At 43.4% G+C, this 27,617-nt stretch overlaps 2 protein-coding genes across 4 annotated transcripts in view; one reads left to right on the top strand and one right to left on the bottom strand.

The window, feature by feature from the left end:
- Positions 1-20,333, bottom strand: part of LOC144686882 (tubulin alpha-1D chain) — a 917,839-nt gene extending 897,506 nt beyond the window's left edge. Inside the window, exon 1 of the mRNA XM_078552695.1 lies at positions 20,311-20,333. Within this exon, the coding sequence (XP_078408821.1) occupies positions 20,311-20,313 (3 nt within the window). The 5' untranslated portion in view covers positions 20,314-20,333. The remainder of the gene's footprint in view (positions 1-20,310) is intronic.
- nhej1 (nonhomologous end-joining factor 1) overlaps positions 1-27,216 on the top strand; it is a 249,883-nt gene extending 222,667 nt beyond the window's left edge. For 2 of the 3 annotated variants that reach the window (XM_078552707.1, XM_078552708.1), the window contains 3 exons: positions 16,064-16,178; positions 23,387-23,508; positions 25,197-27,216. In XM_078552707.1, coding sequence (XP_078408833.1) covers positions 16,064-16,178; positions 23,387-23,508; positions 25,197-25,292 — 333 coding nt within the window. In that variant the 3' untranslated portion in view covers positions 25,293-27,216. The remainder of the gene's footprint in view (positions 1-16,063; positions 16,179-23,386; positions 23,509-25,196) is intronic. The other variant, XM_078552709.1, reaches the window with a different exon arrangement.
- Positions 27,217-27,617: the final 401 nt, after the last annotated feature.

Below are 27,617 nucleotides of genomic sequence, written 5' to 3'. Positions count from 1 at the left end.
ACCCCCACCGCATCTCCTGTCCAAAATCTTAAACTTGCGTCCCCTAACGCTTGTATGACCAGTTAATGGGAACAGCTTTCTCTTGTCTACCTGATTTAAACCTATCATAATCTTGTACACCTCTATCAAATCTCCCCTCAATCCCCTTTGCTCCAAGGAGAACAACCCCAGCTTCTCCAAACTAACCTTGTAGTTTAAGTCTGTCATCCCTAGAACTGTTCTGGTAATTCTCCTCTGCATGCTTTCAAGGACTCTCGCGTCCTTCCTAAAGTGTGGTGACCAGAGTCTCTTTAGCTCCATTGCTGTTTGACAATAACCCCTGCTAATAACTCAACAGCACTCCTCGTGGTTCAGAGTCAAAGCACTTAAATCCCTCAGCTGCCAGTACAAGCCTGGCTCTTTCATTTCTTTTACATCCTGTGCCACCATTGACAATTCTCTTATGTACAAAATCCTGATGGTTTTTGATAAAGTAAATAAGGCCAAACTATTTCCAATGTTGAAGGATCAGTAACCAGGATAATTTAAGCCAAAAGAGCCAGAGGTTTTACACAGTAAACTGTTACAATGCATAGCCTAAAAAGATGGTGGAAGGGAGATTCAGTAATAACTTTCAAAAGGGAATTGGATAAATACTTGAAAAGGAAAATATTACAGGACTACGGAGAAAGAGTAACAGGGAGTTGGACTAATTGAATATGTCAGAGGGCTAAGACATTGCTCCATATTTTTATAAAACATATATATCTCACATGACACCCTCCCCAGGCTGCTAGAACCTGTAATATCGCCTTGTGGAGCTGAAAAAAAGGCAGATAGCCATTTTCCATCTAGCAGGCAGCAGCAGAAAAAGGGCTCTGTCCAGGTTTTTGAATACCTGGCTCCCCACCTACGCTGTTTTCTGCTGGAACTTCAGAACTCCTGTACCAGCGCCTACAAGACTAATTCATCTCTGTGTGCCTCTCCCATCGTGGAAGTCATCTCTACTGGAAAAGTGGATTACCCAGCATCAGCTTCAGCCTGCTAACCTCTGTGAAGGAATACACCATTGGACTTTTGATTCTGGACTCTGGACTCACATGAAACAATAATTCTTAGTTTGTCTGTGATCTTTGCCCTGAACCTCTTTCTTTCCCTTATCCTTCTTTTATTATATGAATGTACCAGGGGCTATGTGGTGACACACCCTAACGCATTTTGAGTGTGTGTAAAATTGGCTTACCCTCTTAGTTCACCCTATCTCGAGTTTGCTGTGGGGCTATTAATAGAGAATTGGATCACACCAAAACTGAGGGGCTGAGAAAATATGCCCCCACATATAAGGGGGGAAATCAAAAATCAAAAACACCTTTCTGTTTACGGATGGGTGGTGAGAGGGGAAAGCAGGGCTGTTTAAATTAAAGCCCCCTCCTCTCCGTAACAAATAGCTCTTCCAAAGAGCTAGCACAGGCATGATGGCCTGAATGACCTCCTTCACTTCCATATCATTCTGTGATCCTTATTATTAACATGTTTGGGAATGCTTTTATTGATTTCCCACTTCCCTAGAGAGCCCTCAACAGTTGTAGGGTGGAGATCGGGTGTGGAGTGTTGCTTTGTTTCCCATTTTACCTCCATACGGCACTGCAGTTGGGATCAGGACTTTGGTGCAATGAGAGAGGATGCTATAGGAATTGAGATTTCTGCTGTGTTGGTGCCACATTTATGGTCATGCTCCCAGGTAATCTTGTGAATTACATCCTGAGCAGGACCACCAATTTGCCCAGTTTGTACATCTGGTGAACACATGCCATTGCCTTTATTGTACTGGAGAACAGAGTTCCTGGCACAGATGAGAAAAGCTACAGGTTATAGACGTTTATCTCCCTTCAGATTATTTCTAGTTGAGAAAGACATTGCTTGAGGTTATTGGCTCTTGAAAAGTTTTATCCAATAAAGGAATGGGCTTCTTAGTTTAAGATTCTAAAGCAGTCCAAGGTGGGGCTAGCACTGATGGGATTTTATCTGCAAACTGATGGTTGTTACTCTTTTTGGAAGCTCTGTGCACGCTGATGTGATCAGAATTTGCTGTTCTTTCTAGTTTATTGTAATCTGCCAAAGTCAGATCTAAAAAGTGGGAATGACCAGAGGGGACTACAAGTTGGCACTTAGTGCTAATTCGAAAAGAACACTAAACAATTTACAAGGAAACTGCTGATATTTTTCAGTGCTATCTTTATGTAGAAAATTGACTTCCTACGGGCTGTCGAATTGCGCTACACTTATACAATTTCTGGAATAACCACACATGGCACAAAGCAGCAAACCCTCCTCCAGGATATAAATGTGACTTTATTTAAGCCACCATTCAGTTAAACTCCCAAATCTTTTCTTGGACGCACACACTCAGGCTCGGTACTCGTTGCAAATCAAGTAACTCATATCATCCATTGCGCTCAATGTCTAAAAAAGACCTGGATCGTGTCTCCTCTTGGGTCAGTTCTTTGGAAGCTCTGTTCATAACCCAGGACACTTGATCACTGAAGTATCCAAGTCAATGCTGTCTGAGCAGCAATACATTTTTGAAAAAAGGGTACCCAAAAGTACTGCACACAATGCAGAATGCAGCCTTGAGATCTGTACAAGATTGTGTTGTTGCAATGAAATGCCCTTGAGGTCCACTCAGGCTTATGATTAGCCTCGTTAATAACAGCACTAAATGGCTGAATAATTTCAGTGAATGGTCAGTAATCGTCAAAGGTTCCACAGCACTATTCAAAGAGGAGCTTGGGATGATTCCTTCCACCGCCCCCCTTCCCAGTGTCTTGCCCAATATTTATCTTCTGACCAACCTTACGAAAAAGCAGACTATCTGATCATTATCACCTTGCTGGCTGTGGGATCTTGCTTTGCGCAAATTGGCTGCCGCGTCCTACATTACAACAGTGACTGCACCTCAGAGGCACTTCATTGACCTTAGAGCCCTTTTTGATGTCCTGAGGTTGTGAAGCAGCAATGTGGTAATGACCAGATAATCAATGATTCAGTGATTTACATATGGCATAATGGACACTCGGGAGTGAGTTACAAGCTGGAATCTAACTGAGGGTTCAGGTGGTTTACATATAGCATAATATATACCTGGGAGTGAGTTGCAAGCTGAAATTTAATTCAGGCATTCAGATGGTTCATATGTAAAATAATGGACACGCAGGAGAGAATTGCAGGTTGGAATGTAATCTAGGGGTTCAAAACCAAAGGCTACATGAACTAAATAAAATGGACCCTATAATTTTCACAAGAGTTGTACCTGGGGAGTGGACTGCAGCTAATGTAAACATAATATTGGAAAAGGAATGAGACATTAATTGTGGAATTATAGCCTAGTTAGTTTGATGTTAATCATGGAGAAACGCTCGAGAGCATTTTATGGAAACCTAACTGGGTTCATCTAAAGAGCATAGAGGCCATAAGAAGTAGTAAGCATGGTTTTATAAGCAGTGGGTCATGCCTCAGAAACCTACTGGAATTCTCTGAGGCCAAAGCTGAATTTGCAGATGAAACCCATCTAGTGCTTAATATCTACTTAGACTTTCAGAGGCCATTTGATGAAGGTTTGTATGTGAGGCACTTAAAGGAGATGGAATTAATAAAAAGAAAGAGGCCTACATTCATATGGTGCCTTTAATGACCTTGGGATGTCCCAAAGTGCTTTGCAGCCATTTAAGTACTGTCGAAGTGCAGTCACTGTTGTAGAAAATTAAACATCCATTATTCCTGCGTGAGTCCTAATTGTGATTGTGGGCTTGCTATTTGACTGGGGCAAGCATCGAAGATCACAACTGAGCCAGAAGCCATCCACTCGAGTACATTTCAACAGAGGATACTGGATAGTGTTCAGTAGTTGAAATCCTGTGTCAATCCCCTTTCGTCCCTCCCTGCTGCAATGATGCTAAGGCCAGGGAGCTCACACTGTATCTGAGATGTCCAAGTCAGCAGTTCGGTACTTTGCAACTTACATTTTCCTACCTCCTCCTTTATGGCATATCTGCATCATACACCATTTTTTGGTGAAGAGGATGGGTAGCAGATCACTCAGTACTACTGCACACTGTCAGTGACTCAGTAGCACATCCACCACTGAGTCAGAAAGTTGTAGAAGTCCACACTCTGCACACTTGAAGCCCCCAATCCCAAGCCCATGTTGGTAGGGCTAAGGCAGAGAGTCTGACACCACAGTGTCAGCAGTCACTTAAAGATTTGATTGCAAAGAAAATGTTTTTAGGCTTTTGTTAATGTTTCTACATTAAAACAGTGACTATACTTCAATAGTCCTTTATTACTTTAAAGTGCTTTGGAACATCCTGATGTCATGAAGAATTGCTCTATAAATACAAATGTTTTCTTTATTTCTAACTTTGTCTCGAAGTGATTGCAACTTTTTTAAAGGGTTTCAACCACAACTCTTGATTCTCTACATAGGAAAGAATGGAAGACTTAACATAATGAGCTTTAACACATCTCTCAGAGTCACATTGTTACTTTGGCGACACATGTGTGATTAGCAGGACTCGCCACACTTTCTCAGATGCACTTTGACCCGCCCCATAGTACTTTGGGTGACCCTTCAGTGAGACGTGCAACCTGATCTCGGGATGAGCCCCTTTCCACTGGCACGTGTGACAGGCAGTCGAGTTAGTCTCGGAATGCACAGAGGCATCGTGTGACCTGATGTAGGCAGAAAGCAGCATCAGTATTGGGAGCAGGCAGCTCGGTTCGAGAAACACACTCCACATATTGGGTGACAGGTCATGTATGCAGCGTTACGATTTCCAATCCTTTAACCCTCTTACTGCCATGTCCCACCTGGCACTTTCCACCCCGAACACCTTTTAAAGAATCATGAACCACTTTTTAATTTAAGGGGAAAGAGTTTCTCTCAGCGCTGCCGCTCACATTTCAGGCTGGGTGGGCCTTAATTGGCCCACCAGCGTGAAATTGTCTTCCGGGCCCGAACACGGGACTCGGTTGTCTTCCTGACCTCCCCCACCAAGCCCCCACGCCAAGGCCAAAATTCTGCCCATTGAATATATTCAAGGCTGAGTTACACAGATTTTTGATCTACAAGGGAGCCAAGTAAATGGGGGGGCAGGCAGGAAAATTGTGTTGAGGCCATGATCAGATCATGATCGTACTGAATGGCGGAACAGGCCTGAGGGGCTGAATAGCTTACTCTGCTCCAGTTTATTATGAATACTCCACAGACCCAGCCAATGCTAGTTTATATGAAGTTGCGTAAGACTGGACCAAATCGCCTTCACCTCCCCTCTTATCCATCGCTCTTAAATGATGGAGACAACTTCACACACAACTGTAATGCCCTTCATAACTTTGTACATTGCAAAACACTTTACAACCAAGTAACTACCTGTGAGGCTTGGTAATTGTTTGAAAAAATTATTCCTTAACGGGATGTGAGCATTGCTGGCTAGGCCAACATTTATTGCTGATCCCTAATTCCCCTGGAGAAGATGGTGGCGAGCTGCCTCCTTGAACTGCTATAGTCAGTGTGGTAAAGGTGCTGCCACAGTGCTGTTAGGGAAGGAGTTCCAAGATTTTGACCCAATGATAGTGAAGGAAAAGCGATGTACTGTAGTTCTAAGTCGGGACAGTGTGTGACTTGGAGGGGAACCTGGTGGTGGTGGTGTTTCCATGCATCTGCTGCCCTTGTCTTTCTAGGTGTTAGAGATTGCAGGGTTGGGAGTTGCTGTCAAAGAAACAAGTTGCTGCAGTGCACTTTGTAGATGGGGCACACTACTGTCGCTAATCATTGAAGGTGAAGGGAGTGAATGTTTAAGATGGGGAATGTGGTGCTGGTCAAGCAGACAGTGTTATCCTGGCTTCTTGTGGGAGCTGCACTCATCCAGGTGAGTGGAGAGTATTACATTACACTCCTGACTTGTGCCTTGTAGATGGTGGACAGGCTTTCGGGAGTCAGGAGGTGAATTACTCGCTGCAGATCTCCCAGCCTTTGACCTGCATTTGTAGCCACAGTATTTATATGGCTGGTCCAGTTAAGTTTCTGGTCAATGGTAACCTCCAGGATGTTGATGGTGGGAGACTCAATGATGGGAATGCCATTGAATGTCATGGGGAGGTGATTAGACTATCTAATTGGATCTAATGATCATTGCCAGGCACTTGCCACGAATGTAACTTGTAGGAAACACAGCAGCTGATTTGCATACAGCAAGATCCCACAAACAGCGACATGATAAATGACCAGAGAATCTCTTTTAGTTTGAGGGATAAATACTGGCCAGGACATCAGGGAGAACTCTCCTGTTCTTATAATCCCTTGAGATCTGAGGGGGCAAATGGGTTCTTGATTTAACATCTCATCCATAAGTCGGCACCTCCTACACTGCCTTCATATTACACAGAATTTTCAGCCAAGAGTTTGTGCTCAAACCTCTGCAATGGGACTTTGATCCAATTCCTTTTATCTCTAAAGAGAGTGCTACATGCTGAGCCACAACTGATGCCACAACACTAGACCGTGTCTCACCATTTTATTGAATAGCTCTTTGCTGTCTGTATATAATTGGCAGCAGCCCAGGAGTTAGATTGGTGATGGTACGGAATGGATAAATTACTCATTCCCGGTATTGACCTCTGTAGTGGAAGTTTGGACATCTTGATCACAGAGAGCGCCAGGAGGTACATTACCTTCCTTTGTTCCAATTTATTCATCAGAAAAGTTAATTTTCCAACAAACGCAAGCCAAAGCACTTTCAGAACGGTAAATCAAATACTCAGTTTTCAACACAGAAAAAAGGAGTTATACTTTCTAAATGTGTTATGGATTAGCGGCTTTTGAAAATTTAATAAATTATATTTTTTGTATTCGGAGACAGCTGGCTCAATTAGTAAAACTCTCAGCTCTGAATCAGAAACACTGGTTCCATTATCCTAATTCGCACCAAGTTTTGTTCACCAATCATCCCTGTATTCACTCGTCTACATTGGTTCCCAGACCAGCGAAACCTCGATTTTAAAATTTCCGAATCCCTCCCTGTCTCTGTAACCTCTTCCAGCCCTACAGCCCTTGTTGAGATCCCTGTGCTCCTCTAATTCTGACCTCTTGCACGTCCATAATTTTAATTGCTCCACCGTTGGTGGCTATGCCTTCATCTGCTTAGGGCCTAAGCTCTGAAATTCTCTCCTTAACTCTCTCTCTCATGTCCTTTAAGACACTCCATAAAACTTGCCTCTTTGACCAAACTTTTGGTCACCTGTCCTAATATATCCTTATGTAGCTTGGTGTCAAGTTTTGGCTGATAATGTTCCTGTATAGCGCCTTGGGATATTTTACTAAATTAAATACCCTATATAAATACAAGTTGCTGGGGGTTCAAATCAAGTGAGCATGAGCATAAATTCCAGGTTGATACTTTAATATAGTGATGAGGGGAACTGCACTGTTGGGTGAGAAACCTTTGAGGTGAGACATTGAATTCAAGCTCTGTCTGTTGGTTGGTTCATGTCTTTATTAAAAAATCTATTTGAAGAAAATCTTATTTGAGAATGGAGAACTCAGCTAGCATTTCTCCCTTCGGCAAAAACAGATTAATTAGCTGTATTCTTAATTTCACAGCACAAAATGGCCTCTGTGGTCCCTGCACTTCAGAGTAACTCTCTGCATCTGAAGCATTTTTGAGATGCCTTTGAGGAAATGACTTAATTCCTCCAGTTGGTGAGTCAGTGACAAAAACTCATCAAAAAGTTGTTGCTACGAGGGTGGGGAAAATTAGGAGAATTGGGGCCAACAATATAAAATGAAACAAGCTCATTTTCTCTCCTCTTTCCACATATAACCTGCTCTGTTATAATCTCACCCCATCTTATACACACTCCTGTGGGTTGTGGGGGAAGCTGGGAATAATGGCAAGTAAAGCTCTTAAGGTTCTATCTGACAGTCCATAGTAATCATTGCTCCCACTTGTGTTTAATAAGGCTAGGATGACTTATTTGATGATCAGCTTGAGTACTTATAACGTAGTGCTTGAGTTCACAGGTAACAAATTGCCAGGATCATGTTGCTTGGCCTTTTTGCTTTCAAGAGTCAGAAATGGTTTCCTGGGAGCAATGGGCCACGAAACATTTCTGCTACATCTCGACGCCATTCCGTTCTGTGGCCTTAGTGAACTTGAACTTAACTCCCCTCTGGGCACCAGGAAGGGACATCCTTGCAGAGACAGGAAAGAAACACTGAAGATGGAAACGCTAGCCTCATCGGACTTGTTCTCCCGCTTTGTTAGTCAATGCAGTCAAGTCTTTTTAATCAGTTGCCTTTTCCCCACTAAAACCCTACCAGCCTGAGTAAATTTTAGTAATGGTGAAGAGGAGGCGGCTGGGGCCAGGGAACTACGACATCTTTGGCAATCTCTTCTTTGCCTCTATCTATCACTGGGCCCCTATCCAGCTCTACCTGTCCCACCCCCCACCACTCCCCACCCCACCAGCTTATATTTCACCTAATTTCTCTATTTCCTTAGTTCAGATGAAGAGTCATACAGACTCGAAACGTTAACCGTGTTCCTCTCCGCAGATGCTGTCAGACCTGCTGAGTTTTTCCAGGTATTTTTGTTTTTGTTTCAGCCTGAGTAAGTGCCTGCCTCCCTTGTAATTTTGTATCTGTGGCCTTCTCATGATCTTTTGTATGAAGAAATCTTCCCTAGATTTCTTCTAACTGGCTTCATTTGAATTGTAAAATCATGTTCCCTTGCTCCACTTTATTAAAAAAAATCGACCCGAACCTGTCTATGGTATTGTTTGTCTCCTCCAGTCTCACTGTTCTTGCTACTGTTTCTTTAATACTTTACCTGATCGTTGTTACCTCTAGGCGTGACTATTTTAGTTCATTCCTGGATGTCCTATCACCTTCTGTCCTACATAAGCTTAAGCTCATCCAAAACTCTGCTTCCCTAACTTAACTTGCACCAAGTCCCATTTACCTCTCACTTACCCTGCACTTACTGACTGACATTCATTCCCAGTCCCACAACGACTCAATTTTAAAATTCTCATCCTGGCTTTCAAATCCGCCCCCATGTCCTTGCCCCTCCCTATCTCTGTAATCTCCTCCAGCCCTGAAATCCTCCCAAGATTTTTGCACTCTTCCAATTCTGGCTTCTTAAGCATAACCAATTTTAATCACTCCACCATTGGTGGCCATGCCTTCAGCTGCCTGAGCCCTGAGGTCTTCAGTTTCCACTAAACCTCCCCACCTCGCTACTTCTCTCACCTGATTTAAAAGACTCCTTAGAATCTCTGTCTTTAACCAAGCTTTTGCTGACCAGGCTTTTTTGTCAGAATATTTCCTTATGCGGCCCGCTGTCAGACTTTGTCTGATAACGCTCTTGTGATGCACTTTGGGACTTTTTATTATATTACAGGTGGTATATAAATGCAAACTGTTGTTGTTGTCACTTGCTGTAGTTATCCATGCTAATTTATTAAGAACAAATTTCCACTTTGACTTGAAATGTCTCTGCTCAGAGTAGGTTACAGGATAAAGCGGGTGTCAGCAGTTCTTGTCAGCTGTGAAGTGCGATGGACCGGGAGCTCTTGGATTTATTATTTTGATCTGATCGATGAGGTGTGACGAGTGCCTGGTCCGTGAAACACTCACGGAAATCATCCTTCCCCGGATTAGTGCATGGTTCTAGAAACTCACTATATATCATAAGGAGAAGGGGTCAAGGCCAGCCGGGAGTTAATTGTCCCAAAGCAGGCAGCATTCGTTGTCTGTGTTAAACGACTTAGTCTCTGGTTTCATGTCAGCTGATCCTTTTTTGAAAAAACAAATATCTTTCTTTTTAGATTAGACAGACTGGGGTTGTTTCCACTGGAGTCTAGAAGACTGAGGGGTGACTTGATTGAAGTACATAAGATCCTGAACGGTATTGACAAGATGGATGTGGAAAGGATGTTTCCCCTTGTGGGTGAGCCTAGAACTAGGGGGCACTGTTTTAAAATTAGGGGTCACCCTCTTTAGGACGGAGATGAGGAGAAATCTTTTTCTCTCAGAAGGTTGTGCGACTTTGGAACGCTGCCTCTGAAGGCAGTGGAGGCGGAGTCATTGAATATTTTTGAGGCAGAGGAAGATAGATTCTTGTTAGGCAAGGGGATCAAAGGTTATCGGGGGTAGATGGGAATGTGGAATTTGATACATAAACAGATCAGCCATGATCATGTTGAATGGCAGAGCAGGCTCGAGGGGCCGAATGGCCTACTTCAGCTCCCATTTCATATGTTCATAAGTTTTTAAAAGGCTCTGATTCATACTAGGTTGCAGCTTCACAGACAGCAATGACCCTCTTGTTGTGCAAGCCTAGACAATGGGCGCTGGCAGACCACGTGACCATGAAGGGCTTCAACATTGAGCCTGATCCTGTCGACAAACTTGAACCTTCTAGCAGGAGTCGGCTGGTAGCAATCTGGAGCAGGAGTCCTGATTGATTTCATTCTTTGTTCCCTCTTGCCTTAGCCCAGCGCACTGAATCCATTTGTAGAAAGACAGCTCCTTACCCTACCCAAGATCAGCTAACAAGCAGAAGTTACACAAATCATTAAAAGCAGATTCGTAGAACCATTAAAAAATAAGAAAACGCAACACTGAGGTTGAATTCTAGAGGAATAGAGTTCAAAAATAGAAAAGTCATGTTAAACATGTATAGGATGTTGGTTAGATCACATGTGGAGTACTGTCTCAATATGAGATTGAGTTCTGACCTCCTTATTATAAAAAGGATGTGGAGGCACTGGCGAAGGTGGGAAATAGATTTACTAGAATGATACCAGAACTAAAAAGTTATACTGACTAAGGAAGATTGAGCAGGCTGGGGCGCTTTTCTTATGGGAAAGAAAAGCCTGCAGGGTGAGCTGCTCGAGGCCTTTTAAGATTATGAAAGGATTTGGTGGGATAGAAGATGTTTGCACGTACAGGGGGAGTTCAGAACTAGGGACAGAAAACAAGGCAGCTAATTTGTGTGTGAAAGAGTGGCGAGATTGTGGAACATCAGGGGGTAGTTGAGGTGAGCAGCATAGAGGAAGCTGGATGAACACAGAAGGGAGAAAGGAATAGAAGGATATGTTAATGGGTGGGAGGAGGCTCATGTGGAGCATAAACATCAGCATGGACCTGTTGGGCCAAATGGCCTGTTTCTGTGCTGTAAATGCGTCGTGGATTAGGCGGGGAGTCAAAAGACAAGCATCTCTCCTGCCCAACAATAAACTTCACTGCACTAAACCTGATGAAGCACACCCGACTGCCGTGGGGAGGAAGGAGGGAGTGGGATTTCCTGATGTCCCTACAGATAAAGTTGTCCAGCGGCACATTGCATGGACCTAGCCACGCATACAGGAATGCTGCCCAGGTCGCACAGTAACAACAAGCTGCTGAGTACAGCGACACACCTAAGTTAAAACCTGAGTGCTATGAATTACAGCCCATTGCTGAGCAGCCAGTTGACAGCCATTGGCTTCTTTATAGTGACACTTCATTGCACTCTGTATAGAAGATTAAAGAAAGAAGGCACTTGCATTTATATAGCTCCTTTCACAACCTCAGGATGTTCCAAACTGCCTTCCATCCAATGAAGTACTTTTTGAAATATGGTGCTGTTGTTACTGTGGGAAACACAGTAGCCAATTTGTGCACAGCAAGGTCCCACAAACAGCAATGAGATGATGATTAGATAATCCCTTTTTAGTCATGTTGGTTGAGGGCTAAATTTTGGACAAGACACCAGGGATAACTCCCCTGCTCTTCTTCGAAATAGTGCCGTGGGATCATTTACATCCACCCAAGAGGGCAGACAAGTCCTCTGTGTCTCCTTCAAAAAGAAGCTCAATGACCCATTTGGATCCATAATGCCATCACCCTGCCCCCGCTTTGTCTCCCAGATCTTCAACATCACTACGTGAGGTTTCAAACTTAAGCCTAAGAAACAGCTGGATTGTAGGGAAAAGGACAGACTGAGGCAGTTGAAGAGTTCCAGAGTTTTGAGACTGTCAAAGAATGATGTAGTGTGTGATGTAGAGAATGGATTTGAATACGCTGAGGATTCAAAGAGGAGGCAGGCTAAATAGAGATGAACAGTTTTACATTATGCCGTTCCAATATATGATTGAAACACATAAGATCCTGAGGGGACTTGACAGGGTGGATGTGGAGAGGATGTTCCCTCTTGTGGGGGAAACTAGGGGTCACTGTTTAAAATTGAGGGGTCGGCCATTTAAAGCAGAGATGAGGCAAAATTTTTTCACTCAGAGGATTGTGAGTCTTTGGAACTCCCTTCCTGAAAAGTTGGTGGAAGCAGATTCTTTGAATATTTCTAAAGTTGAGGTGGATAGATTCTTGGTAAGTAAGGGGGTGATAGGTTATCGGGAGTAGGTGGGATGCAGATTTCAAGTTATTATTAGATCAGCCATGTTCTTATTAAATGGCTCAAGGGGCTGAATGGCCATTCCTCCTTCTTCATATGCCTGTAAATCCACCTTATAGGTGATGCAATTTGCATGCTTTGATGTTGGTTTGAAGTGTTTTAAATCCTTAGGAGTCAAGACATGCCACAGAATGATTGTGGAGGACTGAAGTATATATACCTATGCACACATACATATATTTTATATAATACAGACACATTTATTTATTTATGAATATATATTATATATGTTAGCCTTCACTTTCTCTCCAGTTCTTCTTCTGGAAGCAGCAATATATTTTTTTAAAAAGCCCCTGCTCTCTTCAGAGGATTCATAGAGAATAATCAGTATTCAGGGCTGAATTACAGGCTGGGATCTAATCAAGGGGTTTGGGTGGGTTTATATATAGAATAATGGATACTCGGGAGTGAGTTACATACTAGAATCCAATCAGCAGGTTCAGATGGTGTATCCATTGTGGATACCTAGGAGTGAGTTAAAGGCTGGAATCTAATCAAGGGACTTAGGTGGTTTATGTAAAGAATAAAGGATATCTGGGGGTGAGCTACAGGCTGGAATCTAATCAGGAGGTTCAGATGTTTTACATATAGAGTGAAGAATACCTGGGGACAGGTCACGGTTAGAATCTAATCAAGGGGTTCAGGTGGTCTCGTAAATCATGAGAACGAAGCTTGAGCACTTTATGACCATCACCAGAACCTCAAGGTAAAATCACTTCACTGATATCACTGTGAGGTATCTTATCTATGGATGAATGCCAACATTCCTGGGTCTGGAAATCACCTTCCACTTAAACTTAATTGCTCCTTTCTCCAGGAAAATAAACTGTCCCATGTCCAAACTCCGGCCTGGCCTAGCAATGTCATATTCAGCTGTGCAGGTATTCCCCAAGGGGACTGCTGAGTGTACAACATGCCCACGCTATCTGTTACACTTTGCCCCTTGCGCTCAGGGTGAAAGAGTGAGCATTAGAGCTAATTTAAGGAGAACCTTTGCTGCTTTATCTGCAAAAAAATCCTGTTGTTTGCCGGAGGATTGTATTAATTATTTTATTTTTTTCACTGTTCGGCCAGGTGGCCATAGTATAGCGGCAGATAACTTAACTCATTCCATCTCAACGTTGAAAGAAACGAATGAGCCAACTTGCCTTGATACAGCACCTGATCCGACCACAGGGCATCCCAAAGCACCTTGACAGCCCTTTAATTATTTATGGAGCGCTTTAGGGAAACGAGGCAGCCAAATTATGCACAGCTAGCTCTCGCAAGCAATGTTTGAAGCAAATGACCAGATAACCTGTCTTAATGATGTTGGTTGAGAGTTAAATGTTGATCGGCACTCCAGTGTTAACTTCCCTGCTTATCTTCAAATCGTGCCATGGGATTTTGTTACGCCCACCTGAACAGGTAGTGGAGACCTCAGTCGCGCAAGCTATCTCATAATTTGATTGATGCATTCTGTTCCTGCTCCTGATCTTCCCCATTCCAACTTTTCTCTTTCTCCCTCTTTCTTTCTCTCTCTCTCTCAACTTATCCATTTCATGGTCACAGACCCTTGCTCAGAAAAGGGAAGCTCGATGGACATTTTATAGACTTAACTCTAATAAAAACAGAAGCTGCTGGAAGTGCTCAGCAGGTCAGGCAGTGGAGGGAGAAGCAGAGTTAACCTTTCAGATCGTTGACCTTTCAACAGAACTGGAAGAAGTTAGTGAATTAACAATGTAAAAGAGATAAAACGGAAATCACATTGGAAAGATCAGCACTGTTTTAAGGGAAGTGGCTGTGAATTAAATGACAGAACAAAAACGACACACTGGAAATCCAAAATAAAAACAATGTTTCCAGCATTATTTTATTTCAGATTTTCAGCATCCACAGCATTTTGGTTTCCTAGATTAAACTATTGCACATAGCGGCTGGTGAATGTTGTGGAACAGACTGTGCAAGGACATGCTAGAGGTGTATACTCTCAACACGTTCAAGCAAGAGCTGGATAGCTTGCTGATGAAAATAAAAAATCAAAGGGTTGCATTTCATGACCTCAAGATGTCCCAAGGCCCATTACAGGCAATGAATTATTTTTTTGAAGTGTAGTGTATGTTGTGATGTAGTAAAACATGACAATCAATTTTGCACACAGCGAACTCCTACCAACAGTAATGTGATAGTGACCAGGTCTTTTTTAATGATGTTGGTTGAGGGTTAAATATTCGCTAGGGCACTGGAGAGAACACCCCTGCTCTCCTCAGAATATTGCCACTGGATCTTTTGCATCCACCTGAGAGGGTAGATGGGGCCTCAATTTAACATATTTTCTGAAAGACGGCACCTCCAACAGTGCAGAACTCCTTCTGTTACAGCGTCAGTCTAGATTTTCGTGTTCAAGTCTCTGGAGTGGGGCTGCCTCGGAGGGGAGAGTGCTACCCACTGCACCATGACTGATAAGGCGTTAGGTGTTGTGACGTTTTTGGAATTGACCCTGGAGCAACAATGCTTTTTTTTTCTGGTCATGTCACATCATATAGTTCATCTCAGCCTTCCCTGCCTCTTCGTCTATTCCTCAATACCATTGCTATTGTTCCTCATTGTCTACATTCCTTGAATATATGCTGTCCCTCGGTTACAGCATCTGTCAGCGTAATATTAGTTCCCTCGTGTACGCTGATGACACTCAGCTCACCTCTCTGTCACTTTGCTGGACCTAACAGACAGCACAATGGCTCTCCAATATCAAATTGCAAATTGGATAGGGAACGGTAGCAATCCAGAATGAAAAAACAGTAAAAACTGGGAAATAAGATTACTGGTCCAAACCGGTTTCTCCTTTTGGGGCAGTATTTATATAACTGGACTAGTAATGTGGAGATGTGAGTTCAAATCCCACAATGGCAGCTGGGCAATTGAAATTCTGTTAACAAAATATATATTTTTTAAAATCTGAAATGAAAACCTTAAATCGGTAATGATTACTGTGTAACTACTAGATTGTTATAAAAAAAACCTGTCTGGTTCACTGATGCCCTTGAGGGAAGGAAATCTGCCGTCCTTACCTGACCTGGCCAGCATGTGACTTCAGACCCGCAGCAATGTGGTTGACTCTTAACTCATTTCTGAAATGGCCTAGCAAGCCACTCGGTTGTATTCTAGAAGGCAGCTCACCACCACCACCTCAAGGGATGGGGAGTAAATGTTGGGCTTGCCAGCGACGCTTACATCCTATAAATGAAGTTAAAAAAAAAAGTTGGGTTGTGGCAGCTTGTTGCACTGTAAAATCCTGTGTGACTCTCTAAAACCTCTCCTGTGCACTCGTGTCATCCTGAAGGCGAGAAACCCAAAGTTCTCCTAATGTTCCAATTCCCACTGTCATGTTATGAGTTTGATTACTATCGTTACCCTACGATTAACACCTCAGTGCATTGTAGGAAGGAGGCTGGTCTCCGCTTGGAACCACCTACGCAGCACGACCACAAGGGAAACCTGCGAGTCACCAACCAAAAGTTACAATTCATGGCGAAGCAGCTGGAAAGACATTGCGCTCTTAACGTGCCACCTTGGGATCTGTTTCGTTGCAGAGTCTGTCCGAGGCTATTAGTGTGCAAGATGGAAGACTATTTAACACTGAGCTCCAGCGTCTCTACACAATGGTAACAGCAGCCAAGACAAGGCGGAAAAGAGGACATGACTCGGGTAGGTGCCTGCAACGAATGTCTCATATGATTGAAAACCAGCTACTAATCGTACTGATCATTTGTTCTTATATATTGGTTAAATGGAACTGGCGTGGCCAGGCTGTTAAAATAATGGTGTATTATACTAAATTTCCAATACTAATCGTTGTAAAGAACAACATTTATACTTTTACTTATAACTCTCAGTTATCTCTGATATCAGTGTTTGTGTACGCCAACTTGCGTTTATATAGCACCTCGAATATCACAAAGAATCACAAAGTGCTTCACAGGAATGTAACCAGACAAAAATTGCCACCAAACTGCAAAAGGAGCTATCAAGACAGATGACCAAAACTTGGTCAGAGAGGTAGCTTTTGAGGAGCATTTTAAGTGATTAGAGAAAGATAGTGAGGGAGAGACAGAGAGTTTTGGGAAGGAATTCCAGAGCTTGGGGCCCAGGCAGCTGAAGGCATGACCAGTAACGTAGGAAGGGAAGTGAAGAAAGTAGTGGAAGGACGAGAGGTGAGAATTGGAGGAAGAGGGCTGTGGGGCTGGAGCAGGTTATAGACATAGGGAAGACTGAGGCCACGGAGGGACTAATTACACCAGAACTGTGAGCTTTGGGCAACCTCTAAAAAGACATTTTGTCTAAACCTTCACCTTACATGGCATCATGATGTACAACTTCTCCTTGAAGCATTTCTGCAATCTTTATTAGCTGCTGCTTCTCCTGATTTATCCCATTTCATCCTAGTGACAACTGTGAAACAACAGTGGTCAGATTGCAGTTGTTTATAATTACAATGTTGCCAAAATATCTTCACAGCAATGTCAAAAACTCCTGCGGCCATTTCTGTTTGCTAGCTGAAGCAAACCAAACCCTACAAGGTGATGTTCTGTGCCTCCAGAGGCCTGTTGGTTCTCTTGCTTGAGTATCAACTTGGAGTGTTGGCACTCTTAGCACACAACAAGATTTGAACACATAACCTGGTGAAGGTATATTAGTATGGCTTTGTGAAGAGTAGATTATGTCTGACTAAACTATTTACATTTTTTGATGGAGCCACTAGGATAAAATCATAGAATAGCACAGCACAGGGAGCGGTTATTCTGCCCACCAAGCCTGCGCTCATGGATGAGGGGGCATCAATATGGGTTCCAGAAGATGTTTCATTAGGTTCCACACCGGATACTATTAGCAAAAATAGTCCAGGGGAGATAGCTGGGCCTTTCTGTTTTGGAGATGGTCACTATGTGACGCCCCTGTTACCTGCCACTGGTCAGCCCAAGCCATGTCCAACTTTGGACTGGTATGTGCTGCTCATGATCAGGGGAGTGGTGTATGACACACAGGTCATTGTTGAAGCAATTGAAGATATTGAACTATGAAGTTAAAAGATCCCAAGATACTATCTGAAGCAGAGTATGGAGTTACCCCAGTTTCCTGGCCATTATTTATCGCTCAATTAATATTGTAAAACTGATTAGCTGGTCATTCATCTCATTGCTGTTTTTGGGACCTTGTGTACAAATTGGCTGCAACTTTTCCCTACGTACTAACAGTAGCTACACTTAACAAGTGGTTGATTGGTTGGAAAGATTTGGAACATCAAGCTTTGAAAGCCACAGGATAAGTGCAAGTTAATTTTCTTCCTTTCTTCAGTTCTTTACTTCCTTTCCCTCCCTTTTGCCCCTCCTTCCTTCCTTCCATCCCTCTCTCCCTTTGACTTGCTTTCCTTATTGTCCTTCCTCCCTTTTTTGCTCTTTACCTCCCCTTCATTCATTTGTTCACTCAAATTATGGAAGTATGTTTGATGCCATTCTTTCTATTGAAGTCAGTTTCAAACATAATGCTAGATATAGGAAATAGAAGGAGAAGAGAATAAAGGAAGACAGTCGTAGAGAATTGTGAATCAGAGCCCATTAAGAAAATTGCCGCATGGACAGTAAGAGAGAAAGGTACCTGAGAAATCAGTTCCTGAGGCGATGAGACCAGGAATCAGGAAGTTCAATAACAAAGTGGGCGAATTAGGTCTATACGAGATATTGTTCAGAAGGGGAAAGGGGCTGGTCCTAGCAGTGGGGCAGATTCAGTGTAAGAAACCCATCTCACAGTCATAGAGAGCGAGTGACAAGACTGCAGATCCCCAGGCTCAACCAGATCAAACACTCTGTTAATAGCATCAGAAAAACGTAGGAGCTGCTAATAGAAGTGCAGAAAAAGATTTACACGGCTAATAACAGAACCGGGAGATTATATTTATCAGGAGGGATTGACAAGACTGTGACAAGGCTAGAAAAGAGAAGGCTGGGAGGCTCATATGAGGCCTTCAAGATTATGAAATGGTTTGATAGGGTAGATGTAAAAAAGATGCGAAGGAGACCAGAACTAGGGACCATAAATGTGAGGTAGTCATTAAGAAATCCAATAGGGAATTCAGGAAAAACTTCTTTACCCACAGAGCAGTGAGAATGTGGAATTCGCTACCATGGAGAGTAGCTGAGGTGAATAGCACAGACACATTTAATGGGAGCATTTAAGTGCATGAGGGACAAAGGAATAGAAGGATAGAATGTTGATGGCGTTAGATGAAGTAGGATAAGAGGAGGCTCGTGTGGAGCATAAAATAAACACCAGCATGGAGCTGTTGGGCCGAATGACTTGTCCCTGTCCAGTGAATACTTTGTAACAACAGAAAAATGATGGTTTTCAGTTTTACCAACATTGATCTGTGGCAAGTTACTGCTCATTCAAGATTAGACATTGGACTATCAGACACCAGTGATGGAGAGGTAGAGTTGGGTGTCAAGGTGGCCCCATGCTCAACTCCCTTTTGAGTAAGAGGAAAGGAAACTTTAGTTAGTGTTTGTGAATTGTGATCAGAGTCTCATCGACACCTGCTTACCTTGTAAAGTGAGATAATGATATGATATCAGCTCACTTTAGTACACCGCATTGTATATTGCATAATGATTTACAGCCTTTTTACTGTAAGCAGACTTTGTCTCATTGGATTCCCAGATGTGTATAAGAGAAAACCAAACAGTATATGTGGAATTTAAAAGTGCGGAGGTGGATAGATTTGACCTACATGGTGGATGGTATATGTGTGAGATTTGAGACTGTTTTGATGCTTTTCAGAAGATAGGTATGATTTCTTGTCATGAACCGTCTAGAGGTCAAGTGAATTTTCTGTTAGCGAAGAGCCTCGCACCCCCCAGCAGAATGCAATGGAAATTCAGCCACCTGCCACATAGCACTTTCTGACTTATTTACAGTAACAGTGACCTCATTACAGCCTTGGTTCAAACATGGACAAAAGAGCTGAACTCCCTAGGTAAGGTGAGAGTGACTGCCCTTGACAACAAGGCAGCATTTGACCGAGTGTGGCATCAAGGAGCCCTCGGGGAGAGAAGGAAGGGAAATCTCTCGGCTGGTTGGAGTCATACCCAGCACAAAGGAAGATGGTTGTGGTTGTTGGAGGTCAGTCACCTCAGCTCCAGGACATCACTGCAGGAGTTCCTCAAGGTAGTGCCCTCGGCCCAACCAGCTTCAGCTGCTTCATTAATGACCTTCCTTCCATTATAAGGTCAGAAGTGGGGGTGTTCGCTTGCAATTGCGCAATGTTCAGCACCATTCGCAACTCCTCAGATACTGAAGCATTCCATATCCAAATCCAGCAAGACCTGGACAATATCCAGGCTTGGGCTGACAAGTGGCAAGTAACATTCGCGCCACACAAATGTCAGGCAATGACCATCTCCAACAAGAGAGAATCCAATCATTCCCCCTTGACATTCAATGGCATTACCATCACTGAATCCCCTACTATCAACATCCTGGGGGTTGCCATTGACCAGAAACTGAACTGGACTAGCCATATAAATACTGTGGCTACAAGAGCAGGTCAGAGGCTAGGAATCATGCAACGAGTAACTCACCTCTTGACTCCCCAAAGCCTGTCCACCATCTACAAGGCACAAGTCAGGAGTGTGATGGAATACTCCCCACTTGCCTGGATGAGTGCAGCTCCAACAACACTCAAGAAGCTTGACACTGTCCAGGACAAAGCAGCCTGCTTGATTGGCACCACATCCGCAAACATTCACTCCCTCCACCACCGACACATAGTGGCAGTAATGTGTACCATCTACAAGATGCATTGCAGGAATTCATCAAGGTTCCTTCGACAGCACCTTCCAAACCCATGACCACTACCATCTGGAAGGACAAGGGCAGCAGATAGATGGGAACACCACCACCTGGAAGTTCCCCTCCAAGTCACTCACCATCCTGACTTGGAAATATATCGCCGTTCCTTCACTGTTGCTGGGTCAAAATCCTGGAACTCTCTCCCTAACAGCACTGTTGGTGTACCTACACCACATGGACTGCAGCAGTTAAAGAAGGCAGCTCACCACCACCTTCTCAAGGGCAACTAAGGATAGGCAATAAATGCTGAGCTGGCCAGCGAAGCCCACATCATGTGGATGAATAAAAAAAACTGAAAAAGTGCCAAGAGCACGTACGCTACAATGGGAAGGCAGTGGTATAATGGTATTGTCACTGGGCTAGTATTCCAGAGACCCAGGTTAATGGTCTGGGGACCCAGGTTTGAATCCCACCATGACAGATGATGAAATTTGAATCCATTCCGTTGCTGTAAAAACCCTTCTGGTTCACTAATGTCCTTTAGGGAAGGAAATCTGCCACCCTTACCTGGTCTGGCCTACGTATTACTCCAGACCCACAGCAATGTGGTTGACTCTTAAATGCCCTCTGAACAAAAGCAATTGGGGATGGGCAATAAATGCTAGCCTAGCCAGCGATGCCCACATTCCATGAATAAATTTTTTAAAAACTTCCAACACAAGCTCCCTGTGGGTTCGACTCCCTGCTAACACCACAACATTATTGCCTCCAGAGAGTGATGAGGTAGATAGATTTGACCTATATGGTGGATGGTATATGTGTGAGAGTGTTGCTTGATAGGGTGCACAGTGACACCACCTGGAGGCCAAAGAGTCCAAAGTGGGTCAAACTCTTGCACCTAAGAGCTTTGATGTGTGTGCTAAAAAATGAATGGATATATGGCAAGGTTGCAATCTTTTGAATTTGAATGATATTGACTAACTCGCTGATTCCAAGAGTCTGAGAATTATTCTACCTGCCTCATCTCTATAAGGTGGATTATATCTGCTTTTGCCAAAGCAGTGTAGCTGTGATAGAGAAATCTAGACTGCGGGTGAATGGCAAATACGAACCCAGGATGTGTAGAGCATTGTATACTTCTGTTTCACCACACTGTCCTCTTTCAGTTGAGATCATAAGAAATAGGAGCAGGAGTAGGCCATTTGGCCCATCGAGTCTGCTCCGCCATTCAATCATGGCTGATAAGTTTCTCAACCCCATTCTCCCGCCTTCTCCCCGTAACCTTTGATCCCCTTACCAATCAAGAACCTATCTATCTCAGTCTTAAATACACTCAATGATCTGGCCTCCACAGCCTTCTGTGGCAATGAATTCCATAGATTCACCACTCTCTGGCTAAAGAAGTTTCTCCTCATCTCTGTTCTGAAAGGTCTTCCCTTTACTCTGAGGCTGTGCCCTCGGGTCCTAGTCTCTCCTACTAATGGAAACATCTTCCCCACGTCCATTCTATCCAGGCCTTTCAGTATTCTGTAAGTTTTAATCAGATCCCCCCTCATCCTTCTAAACTCCATCGAGTATAGACCCAGAGTCCTCAAACGTTCCTCATAACCCTTAACTCCTTTGTCGATGAAAAACTCTAACTCCGCCTTGAATATATCCAGCCTCCACTGCTCGGTATGGAAGAGAATTCCAGAAATTAATGACCCTGTAAAAGAAGAAATTCCTCCTTATCTCTGTCTTAAATGGGAAACCCCTTATTTTTAAACTGTGCTCCCTAGTTCTAGATTCGCTCACAAGAGAAAACATTCTCTCAGCATCTACCCCCTCAGTGTCTTAAATGTTTCAATAAGATCACCTCTCATCCTTCTAAATTCCAATGAGTATAGGCTTAACTTGCTCAACCTTTCTTCATAAGACATCCCCTTCATCCCAGGAATCAGCCTAATGAATCTTCTCTGAACTGCTTCCAATGCAAGTATGTAGGGTGACCAAGACTCTACAGTTATCCAGGTGATGTCTCACCAATGCTCTGTATGGCTGTAGCAAGACTCACCAGGGCCCTGTATAATTGCAGCAAGACATCCCTGTTCCTGAACTTGAATCCTCTCGCTATGAAGGCCAACATACCAATTGCTTTCCTTACCGCCTGCTCACCTGCATGCTTACCTTCAGCAACTGATGTACGAGGACACCCAGGTCTCGTTGCACATTCCCCTCTCTCAATTTATAGCCATTCAGATAATAATCTGCCTTCCTGTTTTTGCTACCAATGTGGATAACCTCACATTTCTCCACATTATATTGCATCTGCCATGCATTTGCCCACTCACTCAGCTTGTCCAAATCACACTGAAGCACCTCTGCATCCTCCTCACAGCTCACCCTCCCACCCAGCTTTGTGTCATCTGCAAATTTGGAGATATTACATTTAGTTCCCTCATCAAAATCATTGATATATATTGTGAATAGCTGGGGTCCCAGCACCGATCCATGCGGTACCTCACTAGTCACTGCCTGCCATTCAGAAAAAGACCAGTTCATTCCTACTCTTTGTTTCCTGTCTGCCAACTAATTTTCTATCCATCTCAATCCTGTGCGCTTTAATTTTACACGCTAATCTCTTATGTGGGACTTTGTCGAAAGCCTTCTGAAAGTCCAAATAAACCACACCCACTGGCTCCCCCGCATCAACTCTGCTAGTTACAACCTCGAAAAATTCCAGTAGATTTGTCAAGCATGATTTCCTTTTCGTAAATCCATGCCGACTCTGTCAGATTCTGCCACTGTTTTCCAAGTGCTCAGCTATTAAATCCTTTATAATGGACTCCAGAATTAATTCCCCAGTCTTATCCTGTAAGGGACCAATTTTTACTTTAACTACTCTCTTCCTTGAATCAACAACCTGTTTTACATCTTTCCTCAATGTTATTTCAATTACACACACACACACACACCAGGTTGAGCTGGGTTGCGTTTCATTCAATGGTTTATTTTCTGATGGGATGAACGGCAGGTTATGCGTTGTTCTCGACCTTGCCCTTTCCCATCGCAGCACTTTTTGATATTTTCAGGAGAGGAGGACAGTAGGAATCCTCAGCCCAGTCTCGAAGAAGCACAAAACATACCTCCAGTTGAAACAAAAGAAGAAGTGGCCACGCCAACTCCTGCAGAGAGTTCAGAAGTTAAAAAACAGGTGGGTGAATAATTTGGGGACAGTTTGCTTGGCAGCCTATCTACCAGCTTAAGCATTCACTTTTTCCAGTGCTGGTGCACCATGGCTGCAGTGTGTACTGTTTACTGACTGCAGTGTAGCAAATCGCCCAGACTTCTTCAGTGGCACCTCCCAAACCTATAACATCCACAGTCTTGAAGGGCGAAGGCAGCATGGGCATGGGAATGCCTCTGAGTTTCCACCACCCCTGCCTGAGTGGCATATCATCCTGTCTGGCTCATATATCGCTGTTCCTTCACCGTCACAGGATCAAAATCCTGGAAATTCCTCACTAAGAGCTTCACCACAGTGACGCGGCAGTTCAAGAAGGCTCCCCGCCACCTTCTGAAGGGCTGCTAGCAATGGGCAACAAACGCTGACTTTGTCACTGATGCCCATATCCTAAGAATGAAGTAAAATATAAGTTGTTCATTATCCTTCAGGACAAGGTTGAGGCCAGATCAACCATGGCAAAGCATGTTATGTGCAGATTTGGGCAGTTACATTGATACTTTGGGGAGTATTTAAAGATGAACGAGGATGGTCCTAATACTGTGGAAATTGAAACCCAACAGCCAACAAATTCAGATCTAGCGAGAAATATTGGCACTGAACAGATCTAGCCAATTTCACTCTCTCGTATATAGGAACGATTGATTTGATAAATAGGCAGTAAGATGACTTTCTGGGAAAGAAAGAGATCGACAGATATTGAAAGAGGATAGGATGAGATCAACCAAACACAATGGGCCTAATTGTCCTTTCCTGTTTGAATGGCATGAGATAGGGAAAGGATTTGGAATGAAAAAGATTGGCTGATCCACTCAAGCCTCTGACAGAATGTTTTACAACACAGAATCTTTACGACGCATTTGGTCCATCATGTTGTGGCAGTTTTCTGTAAAAGCCATCCATGTAGTCACCCTTCTCTGCTCTCCCCTCACACTCATTTGAATTTCCTTTTCCAAGTATTTATTTGCTTCACTTTTAAAAACAATTGTAGCCTCTTCTTTTTCCAATGTTTCCGTTCGAACATTCCATGTCCTAACAATCTTCTGCATAAAAGGAAAATCTCCTATAAGCCCTCAACCTATGCAGAAAATTGACTTAATACTTACCACTTTGGGCATCTGTGTCTCAGAGCAATAGTGCATGTGTTTTGGTGCAGCAGCATGTTATGCTTCTGGGCTGCATTTTTCCTTTGGTGTGATTCAGTATAGTGTCCACATTATAACCTGCCACATGGCCAGTGATCCCCTCTGATTTTTATGGTGTTGTATGAAGATTCATTTTCAAGTCCAACTCCAGAGACTTGAGCATAGAATCCAGGGTGACATTCCGCTGCAGCACTGAGGGAGTGCTGCCACCGAGCGGGGGACGGGGGGAGAACAATAGTCCATACCTAACATTTTCCATGCAGTGAATGCCCTATCTTGGCCCTGCTGTCGTTGGAGCAGTGGGGCGAGAAGGTGCTTGTGAAGGACAAGACTCACCCTGGAAATTCTCCTCCTGGGTTCAACTCGCCTGCAGTGCCACCTATCAAGGCCTGAGAAGGGATTGCCCCACTCATGATGGCACTGGACGAGGGGGAGGAAACAATGAGATAAGATCACAAAAATAATGATAATTGCACATTTTCATTTTAATCACTTCTCCCTATTATATTTCAGGCACTCCATAGTCTTCGTACTTCAGCAGCTCCGAGAAATTCTGTTCCTTCCATCGCAAAGCAGAAGAAAAAGAAAAGCAAGGGAATTTTTAGCTGATTTTAAGAATGGCTTATTTTAAGCAAAAAGAGGTACTTGCTCTCATCGCCCCACCTACCACCTTCCCACCTCAACCCCTAATTTTTAAGTAGAGGCCACACGATAGCCTGATGGATGGCGGCAGCAGCATTGTTATACATTTCGTGATGCCAAAACATTTCTTTCCTCTCCCCATATCGAAGTTTATTTAAAATCCATCGTGCAAAAGGTTGAGAGCCACAGCATCAGTTTGCGCTGCAACTAATACCTTGTCAAACTCCCTGAGGTTCCCAACGTTAACGGCAGCGTAAATAAACTCCTGGAGGAGTCCCGCACCCTGCAGTGCCAGGAGCTGAGCCCCTGCAAGAGATCCACAGCAATGACCCTTTAAATGGAGGAGGAGCCAGGCTCTGTATCGAATTTGCCAGACTGTGGGGTTCCACGACTCTGTGCCATCAACTGAAAGAGGTTTGCTTGTGTGATGATGGTTGCTGTGACAGTTGTTTCCAAAGGACGTAAAGTCGCTGGGTGATTTTGTTTTAAATTTACTGTGATAATATCAACAAAGAAGCAGGAATCAACTTTAAAACCCACAGTGGCAGAATGGCCAGGCAAAGTAGAGGAGGATTTGAGGAGTAGGGGCTTGGATGCCTATTGTTTCTATTCCCCTGTGACCTGTGACTCAAGCAGACTTTGCTGGCTAGCTCAGTTTTCTCCTTCATGGTTGTGTTTAGGGTGAAACTCCAGCAAAATGACAGCAAGCAGGTCATTGAACCTTCCCCTGCAGTTGCCCAGGCATTCAGGGTGTTAACTAAGTGGCATTAATGAGCCTGTAATTTTGTTAGCAATAACCTTGATGTCAGAGAGGATCTGTCTGCCTCTTGTCTGTCCCTATCTCTCTTTTAGGTTTATTTTTGCTCGTCATTCTGTTCTCTGCTCCTCTCCCTCATTTCCTCGCGCTTCTTCATCTTGCTTATTTCTCTTTTACATTCTCTTCTCTTTCCCTCTCCCCTTGTCATCTTCATTCTGTTTTATTCTCTTTCCTCTTATTTTCTTGCCTGCATTATCTTATCTTTATTACCTGTTTTAAGCAATATATAATTTATCATATCAGCAATTTACAACTTTGGTCAGTGGGTGGTAACTCACTGCCCAGTGACTGGCAGTACTTCTTCATGAACTTGTTAGTCATCTTAATGCAACGATTTTATAATCTGTTTTAAAAGAAAATCAACATTTCTTAAACTTCCACTTAGTTCGGAAGTTGCAGGCACTTTTTAATTTCATAGCCCCATAATCACCATTTTTGCATTAGCAATTTTTTTTCTTCCCCTCACACCCCTCTTTATTTCTAATCCGGTTAGACAACAAAATTTATAGGTTCAGCATTCGTTACTCCAAATTAAAATTAAATAGTTGCAAATTACCAGTGTACCAGCAATAGTAACTACTTTGTCTAATTAATTAAAGGGTCCGCAAGATTTCCAACTTGGGGACAACAGATGGTATGAATTTGGCAAGCAGCTGTTTTTTGCTTCATTTTGTATAGGGCTGATTTTATGTCAAAAAACACGGGAAGCCGAATCCGGCGTCAAAAATATTGGCTGAAGTTTGGCTTCGTTCTCGTTTGCTTTTAAAATGACTTAACTATGGCTCCATGCACAAGTGCCTCTACTCCTTTTTTAATCATGATTTTCTCTCCCCCACCGCCTCCCCTTTCCCTCCTCCTTAAACTAGCTCGTGTGTGTTGCCACGGTGGAATGACGTGTGAATTTTCTAGGCTCTCTTAATGTCCCATTTCCATTTTAAAGATTGACGCAGTCTGCGAAATGCTGCTGTCATTGCGCTATGTAAATACCTCTTTCTAGTACTTTTACAAATTTCGCTTTTGCTTCTTTTTAAAAAACCTAAACGTCGAAAATAAAGTTGTTTAATTTTTCTTTTATTTCGCAAACTGCTGGTCCTTTTCGTTCAGGTATATGAGTTTATTTGTTCTTAATTTTTCCATGCTCGTGTCGAAACGAAAGCACTTGGAGTGTTAATTTTGTGTTTCTGAATTTTTCAAAGTGATTCTACATCAATTTCCAGGCACCATGCTCTCTTCCACTAATTCAACTTCACATTGTCCCCCCCCCATCCCCATCCCCTGCACAGTATTGTTGGCCATCAGGCGTCCAGCTAGAGTTGGGCAGCAAACCTGATCCTAAATTCATGAAGATGAACAGCCAGAACAAGGTAAAGGGGAGGGGAGGGGAGAGCTTGGGGAGTGCGGAGGGGGAAGTCCCTCAATACCTGGCACAGTCAAAGGCAAGAGGGCAGGGAATCGTACCTTAAGTCGCAGGTCAG

This window comes from Cetorhinus maximus, chromosome 11 (genome assembly GCF_964194155.1).
Source record: "Cetorhinus maximus chromosome 11, sCetMax3.hap1.1, whole genome shotgun sequence".
Lineage (NCBI taxonomy): Eukaryota > Metazoa > Chordata > Chondrichthyes > Lamniformes > Cetorhinidae > Cetorhinus > Cetorhinus maximus.
Note: the sequence above shows the minus strand (reverse complement) of the source record. Positions and strands in the feature narration are given on the sequence as shown.